This window comes from Platalea leucorodia (genome assembly GCF_965183815.1).
Source record: "Platalea leucorodia genome assembly, chromosome: 5".
NCBI lineage: Eukaryota > Metazoa > Chordata > Aves > Pelecaniformes > Threskiornithidae > Platalea > Platalea leucorodia.
The window spans coordinates 92436296-92449846 of record NC_138827.1 but is presented as its reverse complement, the minus strand read 5'-3'; the positions used below and the strand labels follow the sequence as shown (position 1 = coordinate 92449846).

Sequence of the window (13551 nt, the reverse complement as noted above, 5' to 3'; positions counted from 1 at the left end):
CAATACAGAATAATAACATTATGTTATCAAAATACAGAATAATACATAATATAGAAAAAATACACAGCAGCAGTTCACAGTAGTTCACGAAACAAAGGACTGTTAGTTTTCTGGCTTTTTATTTTCATCTATACCATGGAATAGCCTGTACACCTCACAACTCACCAGACCAAGAGCTCAGCTGTACCAGCCAACACAACATACATCCTATTCTACATTCAAAAAACTCAAAACTCTACTGTACTCTAAAAGCTATCAATGTTCTCCTTCTACTGAGCAGGTCACACTGAATAAATAATAAATCCCTCGGCTCTCGGAAGTGTTGGATTTACGGCACGTATACAAGAATGTGATTATACTCTGCATGCATACAGGTTCATCCCTTTCTACTCCAAAGAAGCCCTTGGGAGCATACTTTAAAACAAATGGATAGTCCAGGTGGCTTTTATACAGTCTGTGGTCTGTGGTATGGTCATCCTTCTACAAAGCAAGCTTGAACTGTTCATAGCACCCCTCTCTATCAGTCTGAGTGGGAGGAGATGGGCTGAAACTCTTCTGGCATCTGAAGCAATTAGAAGTTGAACAGAAAATGTTCTGGGCTCTCAGTGCCAGGACCCAACCCTGAACCTGTCTTGTATCATTAGTCTGCTATACTCTGACAGAAGACACCACTTGGAACACAACCTCATCTCGTTAATCTTGGCTGGACCCCAGGTAGAAGCCATTACAGCTAGGTTATATGCGTTTCTATCAAATTTTCCTACTATAGATCACTTAATGTTTTCAAAAACTACAGCTCCACCATAAAAAGACGTATCTTCAAGCCTGTGCAGTGTTCAAGAAGAACCACATGCCCGTATAAGAAAAAAAGACTTCTGACATTTACAAGACCACACAAAAAGCCACAAGAGATTGAACTACATTTTAAATAATGTTGGAGAAGATAAATCTTGTGGGCTGTTGACAGCCTGTGCAGGAGGTCACATGAGAAATCAGATCAATCTTGGGATCCAAGTTTGAACCAGCAATAGTTTTCTGTGCTGTAACCATGAACCCCTGGAAAGTGAGGGGAAGATGATGACAACGAGAGAGATGAAAATGCAGATTATTAATTACAAAGCACATCGCAACACAAGATTGTGTACATACTTTTCTCTGTGAACATAAGCAGAATTTACTAGGAAGAACAGCACCATTTCTGCCCACTGGAGTTTTTTTTTAGTTTTTTGTTTTCGTTTGTTTTTTTTAAGTTCTGCTACAGGCTATGGCAGTGAGCCAACTCAATCTAATTTCTTCCTGTAGGGAAGGATTCATCTAAATTCCTCCCATCAAGTTCACCAGAGTAGCCTGCACAATGCAAGAGCTATTGGGACACAATGCCAGGTGGAGGAAAGAGCTTCTGTATTATTTGGGGACTGATTTGAGATTTACAGATAGCAAATGAAATCTTGAATTTAACAGGACATTGAGTAAAGTGTCATTATCAAATACATAATTCCTACATGCCATGGTGTGGTCAGCCTATTACAGCTCTTGCATGGTCTTTTTCAGAACACAGTATACTGGTGACACCAACAAAAGTTTTCTCGAAGGGCTATCTTGGTTGGGACGAAATGAGGAACCAACAGTATCTGGAGCAGGCAAAACTTCACAGGGACCTGACAGAAAGCCACAATTTCTAAAAAAACCATCCTCTGCATACAAAAAACTAAGTTCATCAAGAAAGACTTTTTCACCAAGTATGGATTAGATATACCACCTACTGGCCAGCTCCTAATACTGAGAATCACTGCGCTCAGAGAAATCTAGAAGCCAATTTCCTCCCTGCTTAGAATTAATGTTTCTCCTTTCCAGAGGTAATATCCCAAATCAGGATTTTGGGTAAAGCAGGTCAGAGAAAAGAACACCTAGTGCTATAGTTTTTACAGCAGGAGTAATAGTTTATGTTCCCACTTTAGGAGAGGAATTCTTTTTCCTGTGAGAGAAGTCTTGTATCCGATAAGTGTAACCATTCATTGTCAACATCATTATCATCAAGTGACCAGGGCAGGAATTTAACCTGGGTTGGGATTTTTTTTTTTTTTTTTTTTGGTAGGAAAATGCAAGTTCAGAAGTAAAAGCTCACATTAACAAGATACAAACTTTCCACCTTAGGCAGCATAAGCACAGCTTGAAAGCTGTGTAACAGTAGCAGATGCTACATAACTGCACTCCCCACAAAAAGTTAAGTGTGCTTTTTCTCAGGAGCCCCCTACTAGAAGATAACAAGAAAGAAACAACGGGAAGTTTTCCCCACTTCTTACAAACTGTAATTTAGATTAAATTCTTACTTGCTAAATTCTTTCACAGGCAGGCAGTACGGAGATATTTAATGAAAAAGCAGCTTGCTAACAGTCTTCATTTTCCCTATTTATCAAAGATACATTTCTGTGTGCAGATGAAAGTAAAATCAAAAAATGGTAACGACATACCAAGGATTCTCAAGATACCACACATAACTGGAACACATCACATATTAGCTTAAACCTTAATAAAATGGAGAACTACGAGCATGCACATAGTCAGTTCATGCTGCTCAACAAATCCAGAGCAATAGGGTCACGTGTCAGAGCAATTTATTTTTCCACCCATACAGTTTTTAAGCGATACGAATGAAGGATGAATTATACTTAAAGAAACAACTCCAACTGGCTTTCGCCTTATCCATATCCTTTTGACTGAGTGACTATCTGCATAACTTACTCCATAAGCTTAAACATAGACTGGAAGATATTTGTTCTATTTCCTAGTCTGGCAAAGTAGATTATCAGATTCCGAAACAACCGTAAACTTTAGTTTCTTTAAGCAGACGTTCCGCAAAAGGTAGAATCTGACTCCATTTCAAAGAACTGAAAGAGTTTGTTTTGTGTTTTTCTTAAACGTGAATCAAACAATGCTTAAGAATTCTACCATCCAGAATGTCACTCAATTCTTTAAACACATTCATTTAAACCACTTCTCTGTGATTATTCATTCGAAAGTTAAAGAGCCAAATAATAATACAGACCTTTTTGTTAAATTTTTTATGCAAGTTTTACGGCCTTTTTCAGCAAAGTATTGATACGTCACAAAATTGTTACCTGTACAACAGGAAATATATGAATGAAATCCAGTCCCTGGATCTGATGTGGTTCCAAACGATGAGGACACTTCATTTTTGGTAATACTGACACAATTTTTTCAGTTAAGGCACTATTATAAAACAACAAAAACACACATGTGTATATGCTACAGTTTTCTTCTGTAAATTACAAATTATGTTTGCAAACACAGTTAGTAGTTAGAAGGTTCCTTCTAGTGGCTTCCACTGTATACAGCTGTGAAAAGCAATCAAACTTTTATTTACAAAATAGCTTTTACATTGTACTATATATATTATTAGTCTGTGAAAAGGTGATTAAACCCCTCTTGCAGGCTCCTAGCTTGTGATTTCATTTATAGTATCGCACCGAAAATTTTAAGATCTGCATGTCTGGTCAGATGAAATGCCCATGTAAGATAATCTACAAACACCTCTGCATATCATAATATATGCACACATGAAGAAACACTAGCTTTTAGAACAGTTATACTAAGTAAAAGGTATGCACTTGAAGTCCAGAATCAAATGTAAGGACTTAAAAATTTGTTTAGCAGAACTCCCAAAATATATCTTGACATTACTACTGAAACTTCATGAGTTTAAATAGATATATTACACCTAAAAGCTAAATACACAATATACTTCACATGGTTTTGAAGTGAGTAAAACTGGATTTGCTAGCAACCATCTCATTCTACAGCTCAGGTAAGAGCTGGTAAAGTGCAAGGATTACCCTAACAAAAGGGATTCATCCTGCTTCCACCGAATCCCTTATTTCAGGGCAAGGTATTTTTTTTGTTGCCAATGCTGTCAAGCACATTTTTAAGGCAGGTGTCAGCACTGAGGATGAACACTGTACTGGGAAAACTATTTTTCCCTGAAGGAAAAAAATTAACTGATCCAGTACTGACCTCAGTGATATTCAGTACTGCCCAAATGGACAACTGATATGCTGGAAGAATAAAAGAGGAAGCAAAGAGATATGAGACAGAGACCAAAGTCTGGGAACAGAGCCTGAAAAGTTATACTTCTTAAGAGAAGTGAAAACTTTGACATCATTCTTATAAGGCAATTTTCACTATGGCACCATACTAATATTCTACAACATGAAAATAGCAGCGCCGCTCAGCACAATCGAAGCAAATGCAATTACCCCCCCCCCCCCCCCATTTATCCAGTAGATGCAAGATCCTCTCCTAATGTATGTTTCCATGTTTATTTCAACCCAGCAGTTAAATAATAGGACACCATCAAATGTCTTCAGAATACTACCGAGAAAACACAACTTAACTTTTCCTCATCTTGAGAACATCACAGAAGCACTGAGCCACCACCAATGTAAACATTACATGGCCATCAAAACAGCCTATGCTTGTGTGACTCTGAACACTTTAGATTTACAAATAAATCATTGTTGCTGTTTTGGGAGAGGAGCCTGGTTTTTGTTTTGCCAGTTTTGCATCCAGTCAGCTGGAAAGATAACAGAACATTTTCAGAACAGCTTAACTATTTCCTATCCTGCTGTTCTTAAGGCCACCAAAGAAGGCAATTTTAAAAACTATCACCACCGTCTTCATTCCTAGTCTCTACTTAATTCTGTGCACTTAACAAAGCTTTATCTAGTTAGTTATCTATGATGATTTAAGTGTCTCCAAGTTTAATGGCAATAACCACAAATCTTTATTTTTAAATGTGTTGCAGCCTTGCCAATGCTAAATGACTTTCAAGAAAACAGCACAGAAATATATTCTTTTCAATTACACTGAGCAAACAAGTCTCTTGATGCAACTGTCACTTGACAGGCTATTCTTACTTCCTGCAAATTTTAATTATGGCTCTTTTATCACAGAAATGCATAAGGAAATAATGCAGTTTAGAATGTATTTCCTTTCTCAGCATAAACAATTTTTACAATCTCCCTAACACAGGAATTAGCTGGCTTATGAGCAAATTCCATGCATAAGAAACGAATCAAACCAAAACAGTCTCATTGGGTCACTATCAGGAAGGAACTCCTCCTCCTCAGTATGGAGCAGGTAACTGTTTCAGCAACAGTGTCATGCTTTAAATTCTGTTTGCTGATGCCTACAATTCCAACCCAGAACCATAAAGGAGAATCAGAGGTTATTTACACAGCAAAACTGCAGACATAGACAACTCAAAGAAGGTCTTCTAATGTTGCACTCCAGTTTCCAGCAGCGTGGTCTCCCTCTGCCCTTTGTTTTGGCCTCTACATCATCCCTTTGTGCCAGCACAAGCATCTGTGCAGCTGCATAGAGAACTGGATCCAGGAACTGATTCATGTTAAAACTATTTTCTTCTTTTTTTTTTTTTTGGTAGGTTTTAATCTGGATCAGTTCCCAATCCAGTTCGATGTGGAGTCACATAAATGCTTTCACTGCTTAGCAGGGATATAAGAACATGGCAGCCCAGAGGGGACTAGCACTGCCTTTTTTGGAATAAGCTTCTTTCTGGGTTTTAGAGTTTGTGGAACCACAGTCTGAGAAGCCCAGAAACCAGTGCAGTGTTTTGCAAACGGGTGGTCTTGAAAAGTGGGAACCTTGGACTAAAAATCCTTCTTATAAACAAACAAATGTCAGGTAACTTCCCCCCCCCCGCCCGCTTCTTCTTTTCTAAGAAGAAAAAAAATACCACACTTGCCATTTAATTAACTTACATTTTTTGACCAATAGTAGAGTTTTCCTGAAACAATAAATCAACATCGATATCAAAGCTGCAAGTAGTGATACACCACGTCATGCCGCCTACCACCTAGTAAAGGAGCAACAGCATAGTTAGTTCCATTTTAATTTGAAGAGGTAAAACCAAATGCATCTTAAAAGCTTTATTTATTTTAGGAACTACAGCTTAGTATTTTCTCCATCCTCAGTATTCTTATATAAAGACTGAAATGCATATAGATAGAATGCATATATCAACTTTTATATACAATACACATATACAAGACAGAAAAAAAAACCCAGAGCAGTTAGTGACATTCTAAATTCCTCTCTTCGCTTAATATATTAGTTTTGAAACAGCTCTCAGATTAAAAAAATAAAAACAATAGATAAAACACGACAGTATGTTAAATGTCATGATCTTTAAGAAGCGACCATATCAAAATTTTATCAAGGATCGTAATTTCTCTATTCATATATTTACCATTATATATAGACCTTTGCTACTATTATTCTTGGCTTGCTGACATATGCAAGACCAAGTGCTAGGCACGGTATCAACATCGTAATGGAAATCCCCAGCTCTGTAGAAATCTCTATTTCCGGCCCTATTCCTATAGATACTTAGGCATATTTAAACTCTTGAGCTATTTCATCAACTTCACATAAATATTTAAAGACAACCTTGCAAAAACATATGCAAGATAACCTAAAAGTATGCAAAGGCAAAGAACAGGAAAAAAGGATTAAAATGTAGAATAACTTACCAACATCACACAGCAAATTAGGGTGTTTTGTACAAGGTTTTCTAACACATTACCCCTCTCACATTCCCGTCTGAAACAGTTAATCAGTATCTCTTTTATACTAGCAGCTAGATCATTTGTTATAGCAATGCTCATTTTTGTAAAGGTTGGGCATTGTCATGAAACGGTAACTTTGCAATTGTATTGAGGCAAGTATAAACCTGATGCATCCATTTCTACACATCAACGCAACAATATTACATCCTGAGGCAGTCTCCTTGAAACTACTTTGTGTCTGTGTGTGCAGCCTCCTGAACAGCTAAGGTCAGTAACGCCAAGCAGTTTGGAGAAACTAAAATTGTATTGCAAAGTAGGGCTGTGCTATGATCAAAGAAGCAGCAGAAAACAGAAGAGTCCATTTCAAGGCTGCTGTAGTTCTGTGTTTTCAAACCTTGGTTCAGGAATTTCTCACACAGTCAGCACTAAAACCATTCAGAAGTTTCTTTTCAACCTGAACTTTGCTCGCTGTCAGTATCACATACTTCCTGTCTAGGACAATGAAAGGTTAACATATGTGACATTCTAAAGAGATGTAAAAACAGCCCCAAAATAATCTCACTAGGCTACTAACTGTTCCATTCTTACACAGAGCCTCTCAAGGCAAATATTTCCTCATTTCTCATGAATGAATACTTCTTTTTAAAATTACCATGCTATCTCCAAGTATCAAGTCTTTCTAGCTCTTCTAACTGCAGTTGAGAGAGGGGCACATTTCCCCATATATGACTCTAACTTAGGCCATAACACCCACAGAAAAGCATACCAGCAATTAGCTTGCATCCAACTGGTTCCTTTAAAACAGGCCTTGCTGCACAAAATCATTTTTCAAGACTGAGGAGGTCCTATCTGCCTGAAACTGGGTCATTTGCAGAATTATTTACATAGGAAAGCCTCGTGTCTTCCTAGTATTTTTTTTTTAATCACCTAGCACTGCTAAACCAAGTTGCAAAAAATACACAACCCTCATATACTTAAAAAAGGTTTTTGAAAATCCTGCATTGGTCTCACCTTGTCAAAGGGTGATAATCCTTTGATTCTTGCTCGAAAATACCCAGCAGCCACCAATAGTTCCAAAATTTCAGTCAGCTTGATGTTTTGTTCCTCATCTTCTCTTGTTTCAACCTGGCAAATGAAGAACACTAATTCAGTGTTTCTCCTTCATTCCTCCAACGAATCTTTTCTAAACTTTATCTTAACATAGATACATATCAGGGAAAACCTTGACTTTCATCAGCATATTGGTTGTTACGTTGAAAGACATTAAAGAAATAGGTAATGCATTTCTACATGGATTTAACATCACATCTTTTTCACCCAGTTCAATATTTTAATCTGGTTTTGCTGGTCAAACTCCTGGTCCACCACTTGCCTCCAGCTAGACAGATTGCTCCTATTGCCATAAGACAGTTAATTTATCCTTCATTTTGCACATTTCTTTCAATTTCAGTGTTCACAAAATCCTACGCCTCACATTAAGGCTTCTACAATCTTTTTACAAAAACAGGAGAAGAAACTCATGTGGAATTCCACTTCTTGGGTAACGCAATTTTAAGCAAACTGCAAGCACGGCAGTAACAAAACCTAAACTCTGACAGGCAGCCTGGAGAGTTTCAGTGCTCCAAAGCCTCACCAGCACAGCACCCTTTTAAAAGCGCTTTTGTCCCCAGGTGACAGGGTGAAACCCCACAGCTCCAAGAATATACATGGTTTACTAGAGGCACAGAGCACCCAAACGCCTCAGACCTGGGCCGGAGAGATGGCTCACAGGGCTTCAGGTCTCCCCCTCAGCGACCCACCTACGGACCCTCCTCACCTCCCTCTTCCCCAAAACCCTTTCCACAGCCTCCTCCTCTCCCGTCCTCTCCCTCCCACGGAAACCTGAAAAGCCTGGCAAGCAGAGGGGACGGGGAAAGGCAATGGTGCAGCGAGGGTGACCTCCACAGGCGCTGCCCGCAGCCCCTCAGGGCCTCCCCCCCGGGAGCGGGGCGGAGAGGGGCCCGGCTCCCCACGCCCCGAGGGACCCCACCTCACGGGGCCGCGGGCGGGGAGGCGAGGAGGGGAAGGAGCGGGCAGGGAGCGCGGGGAAGCCAGTGCAGCGCGGCCGGGGGAACAGCGGGCGGCCGCGCCCCGCCAACGCCGCTCTGCCCGGGGTTGGGTTTGGCGGGGGGGCCTGGGAGAGACGCCGCTACGGTACCTCCTGGGGGGCCTGGTACTCCTGTCCCCTGGGGACGACCATCGCCCTCCGTCTCCGGCAGCCTGCGCCCGGCCGCTCAGCCTGTCACGTCCGCTCCCCCCGCCGCAACGCCCGGGCGAAGGGGTGTTCCCAGCCGGCGGCTACCGGGTTCCCCCGCTCCCGCTCAATGGTTCGCCCGCACCCTCCTTGCGTACAAGCGCATCCGGGCCGTGCCATTCACGGCCAAAGGGGTGCGGGGGAAGGAGGGCGGGGGCCGCGCGGCTCCCCGGCGGCTCATGTGACTGACTGCATGGAGCGCAACCGCCGAGCGCCGTCCCGCCCCGCCCGCCAGTGCCCGCGGGCGGCCGCCCCCCTGCCCCGCCGTGCCCAGGGCCGCGCCGCGCCGCCGGCCCCTCACAGCCCGGCCCGCCCTGCCGGCACCCGCTGGTCCCGGGCGCTTCCCCTCTGTGTTACTGGCGCTCGCCCTTCTCCTTTTTCCTTCGTTTTTACTTTTGCAAGGGGACCTGAGGCCTCTCGCCAGCATGGAGGACAAGTTACCGAGCGCTCTGTGACCTGAGAGGTGCCTCACGGCCTCTCACGCCCCACAGGCCGCTGCCACCCCTCGTTAGCAGCTGGGTTTCATTTGATGCCCTGACAGCTGAGGGGGATTTGACTGTATTTTTCCTTGGCCGGCAGACGGGTCCCACGCTCGGGAACCTTTGCACCCTCGTAATCGGGTGCTGCCTCTGCCTGCTGGCAGCGTGGGCCCGTGTCTGAGCGCAGCCCCGTCGGGCAGGCGGGCGGCTCTTTGTCGGCTGGGTGTGCTGGAGCCCGGCCTCCCGTCCCGCGTCTGCCAGCGCCGGGCAGGCCCAGCGGCGCCATGGCTGTGCGTTGGCAGGGCCGGGGGCCGGAGCGCTGCGCCCGGGCACCGGTCGGTCGCTGACACCCTGCTCCAGCTCCGCCACACTTTAGACTCGTGAATAAAATTACACTGATGCACAAGGATTTACTGGGTGATAACAGCCTGGTAGTAAACTAATCCACAGCTTGGAGGCAGGGTAGCCTTTCTCATTGACGACAGCTTCGGAAATACCTGACAGTGGTCTCTTTTCAAGTCTACCCCAGGTGTTCAGTTTCTAGGCTCTTCGCCATACGTGGAGCATTATAAAAAATAAACTGCATTAGGCTGCAACTAGAGACATCTCTGGGAGGTAAAGGAACAAGAAAAGCCAGGCAAGAGCATCGCCTCCATCCGTTGGAGGGCAGCAGAGCATACACGAGCCCGTCCACACCGACCGCTGCCCTGACAGAGTGATCAACACAATAATAATAAAAGCAAAAATATGCCAGACTGGCTCAGGCCCTGTACTGGTGTAACCACAGGCCACGTCTTAATTAGAGTTGCAGAAAACTGTTATGCAGCCCCAGAGGCTAACATGCTCGCCAGAGCAATCCAGGCTTTCTGCTTTTTGTCTGTCTTCTCCTCACAGAGAACTGTGGGGCCCTAATTCGATTGTCATGGACAGGAAGACTGAAACAAACAAACAAAAAACAGGGACAAGAAGAAGGGTTGGAACACAAAGGCCTTGCTTCCCAATACCAAATTGTGATGCAAATTCACCCAGTTATCCAGACAGAGCTGTTGTCCCCTATGACATTTGGATAATCAATCTTCTAAATACCAATTAGGTTTAAAAAAGTCCCACGAGGGATACTGTCTAAAAAAGAAAAACCTCCCTTCCTTCAGATCTTTAGATTTCGTGCTGGCAAATCTCTAGCAGGTTCAGCTTTAGCCTTCGTTTTCCCTTTCCCTGTTCTATTTTGATCTGCGAAGGTAAGCCAAATTCTGGCTCTTGGTGCAGCTGCTCTGAACAACCCTGTCTTGATTTTTCAATTTCGTTAATCTTCACCCCATGAAGCTGAGCTAAAGAGCTTCCTCCCTTTTTTATAACCACACGATGTATTCTGCTGTTAAACCTGGACTTCTGACAACATCAGACTTGGTCACCACTGAAAATGTAGCAATAGGTTTCACTGTATCTTTTAGCACAATTTGGTTTTTCTTGTAACAAGAATTAAAATGTGAGATGGGGCTACAACATCAACAGCAAGGGCTCCACTCTTTGGTGGGCAGGCACAGTTACATAAATAAACAGATAGGCAATTTTCCAGTGATCTCTACGCTGAGGAGGCCTAAAAGATTTATTTCCATAAATTCTGCATGGTAGATGAAATAAAGTATAACTCCCTGTGTAATGGTCCTTTGTACAGGGTCCTTTTGTTAGGGCACAACATTCTTTTATGTATACCATAAAACGAAGTGTCATGGACAGATCTTGGAGTAAAGGGAAAGGATCCCAGTGACTTTGTTGGAATATGGACCTCAATAATGCCATGATTGCATCTTCTGAGTTGTTGTCCTAATTTCAAAAGCTGAAGCCAACTGTAGGGGACTTAACCCAAGCCTTCTGAAGTCAGCATCAATTTTTGCATTCTTTTCTGTGGCTCACAGCTTGGATGAGCTCTGTTTTCAACCCATTTTGTTGCCTGGCAGCTCCAGCACAGAGATCGCTTCCATCCTGATCCACAATGAAATGATTCCTGCCATGAAGGTTTCAATCTAGATTTCTGGAATTAGCAAGACTGCCAGGCACAGCAGCAGCATCTTCCTCTGTATGCATTTACTCTTTTTTCTTATTTTTTGTCGTGGTTGTATCCCATCTCCTTACAGTTATTCAGCCCTGCTTCATCTATTGCTTGAGATGTAGTAGGCACGAGGAACCATTCGGTAGGCAATTGCAAATTCCCAATTATCATCTGTGGAAGTGAGACTCTGTGCACTGTGAAATGAAAAAGTCACAGACCTGTTACAGTAGCCATTGCGTTAGAGGCTGCAGTAGACCATTGCATCCCATCAAACAGGCTGATATGTTTGTAAGGCATAGTGCCCTTTCAGCAATCACATATAACATGAAATAGTGATGTTTTAAACATGCCCGCTATCACAGCCATTGGTGACACCTAGAAGATACAGCCTAGCTAAGATCCTATTCAGCCTCTCCTTTGAACGATTCCTATTCTCAGCATTTAATAGTTTAAAACATACAGGGATACAGGAAGACATTTTTCTTGAAAGTTATGTTTGTGTCATTATTAATATTGTTTTATTAAGGCTGGCAACATTAACACCAACATTTTTAGCTCAGTTGCCAAGCTGCTACTTCATCGCAACCAGACCCAAGGCAAACACAGGTAAAACAGGTGGAAGTAATGGAAGACGCTGCTGTTCACAGTCACCTTCTTGATGATGTCGTTAGCAGAGTTCCTTGTTTAAGCAGGAGGGAGAGGAAAGACTTTATGGCCTGTGGAATTTGTAGAGGACAAGACAGTCCAATGGTGAAAATGCTGATAAGAAACAAACAACAGCTCCCTCATGGTCTGCATAGGCAAAAGTCACAAATATTGGTGGTTGGTCTTCTCTACAATTTCATCCATGAAAGCTCTCATACCAGTTTGTCTGGAGAATAAGAGACTATTATAACTAAGCATCCGATTCATACTGAAGTTTTTGCCAGAATTCTCTTTTGCAGTGTCATGATTTTGGTCACATCACTCAAAGACCGTGGTCAGAATATTCAAGTAAACTAGTCATTTTGGGTACTTTGATTTTTGAGAAACTTTATGAGAGGTTTGATTTTCAGAGAGTGCCTACTGTGCCCTCTTTGAAAATCAGGCTACTGAGGAGTTTCTCTGTTTCTACATGGGTACACATTGCAAAGTCCAGGCAAGGACGGGCACAGTACACCCTGACACACAGTAATTACCCGTACTGAAGTTTGTTCGGGACAGTGCCATTACACATCTTCTTTTCTGAAAGTCTCAGGGCATCTGTACCTATTACAGTCAAGAGAAACCGATCCATGGGAGAATGAAGTGGGGTTTTCTGACTGACATATCATCCATGGAACAACTAATTAAGCGTGAGTCATCGAGCCTTTACCTGAGAAGGTACAAAGAAAATGAGAACAATTGCACTGTAAGTGCGTCACGCAGTCCTCGATTTGGGCCAGGATATTAAATTTCAGATCACAGCTGTGTCTGTGATGCTAGCACCGGGAAGAAATGTTTTGTTTCATTTTTACATTTAGACTGAGAAAATCTGATTTGGAATTGTTGGAAAACAAAAAGCCCAGGAACTTATAATATCCTTTTAAAAACTAAATTCCAAATAGAATCATGTTTTAAGATTTATTTGATGTTCAAAGACCAAAAGAATATAGGTTGTTGGATCACTGGATGCCTTGGAACAAATCTTTACCAAGGGGCAGAGAGGTGTATATGTTCACCATGGCTTTTTTAGGCAAAATGTATGGATTTAGACTTTACCTTCTACGTGTCATAATGGTATGGCACATCCTCCAGTTAAAAGAGTTGTAAGAATGCCCAGTTAAGTTCTCCGATGGAGCCAGATAATCTGAAACAGTAACAGACTTCTCACAGGTACACCTCACTCCCAAGAGAAAGATGGTCTAAGGTGGAGGAGTTTCTTTGGCTTTTCTTCTTCCGCGTCAATTTTTGTGAAAGAGAACTGAAAAGGCAGAGAAGTAGTAAAAGAGGTGCAAGAGAAAATAGCGGTAGAGGTAGAAAAAGACAGAAAGGTAGAAATATAAGGCGAGCATTTGAAGCGTAACCTTGAACAGAGCAAAGCAAAAAGGAAAACAGGCTGAAGAGTGAGAGGAAAGGCATGTGAAGAACTGAACAAAGGCATTC

General features: G+C 42.4%; 1 protein-coding gene across 1 annotated transcript in view; it reads right to left on the bottom strand.

Annotated features, from left to right (window-relative positions):
- CCDC93 (CCC complex scaffolding subunit CCDC93) overlaps positions 1 to 8884 on the bottom strand; it is a 54302-nt gene extending 45418 nt beyond the window's left edge. The window contains exons 1-4 of the mRNA XM_082314453.1: positions 8803 to 8884; positions 7617 to 7730; positions 5799 to 5893; positions 3120 to 3231 (exon numbers count right to left, since the gene is read on the bottom strand). Coding sequence (XP_082170579.1) covers positions 3120 to 3231; positions 5799 to 5893; positions 7617 to 7730; positions 8803 to 8844 — 363 coding nt within the window. The 5' untranslated portion in view covers positions 8845 to 8884. The remainder of the gene's footprint in view (positions 1 to 3119; positions 3232 to 5798; positions 5894 to 7616; positions 7731 to 8802) is intronic.
- Between the last annotated feature and the right edge of the window lie 4667 nt (positions 8885 to 13551).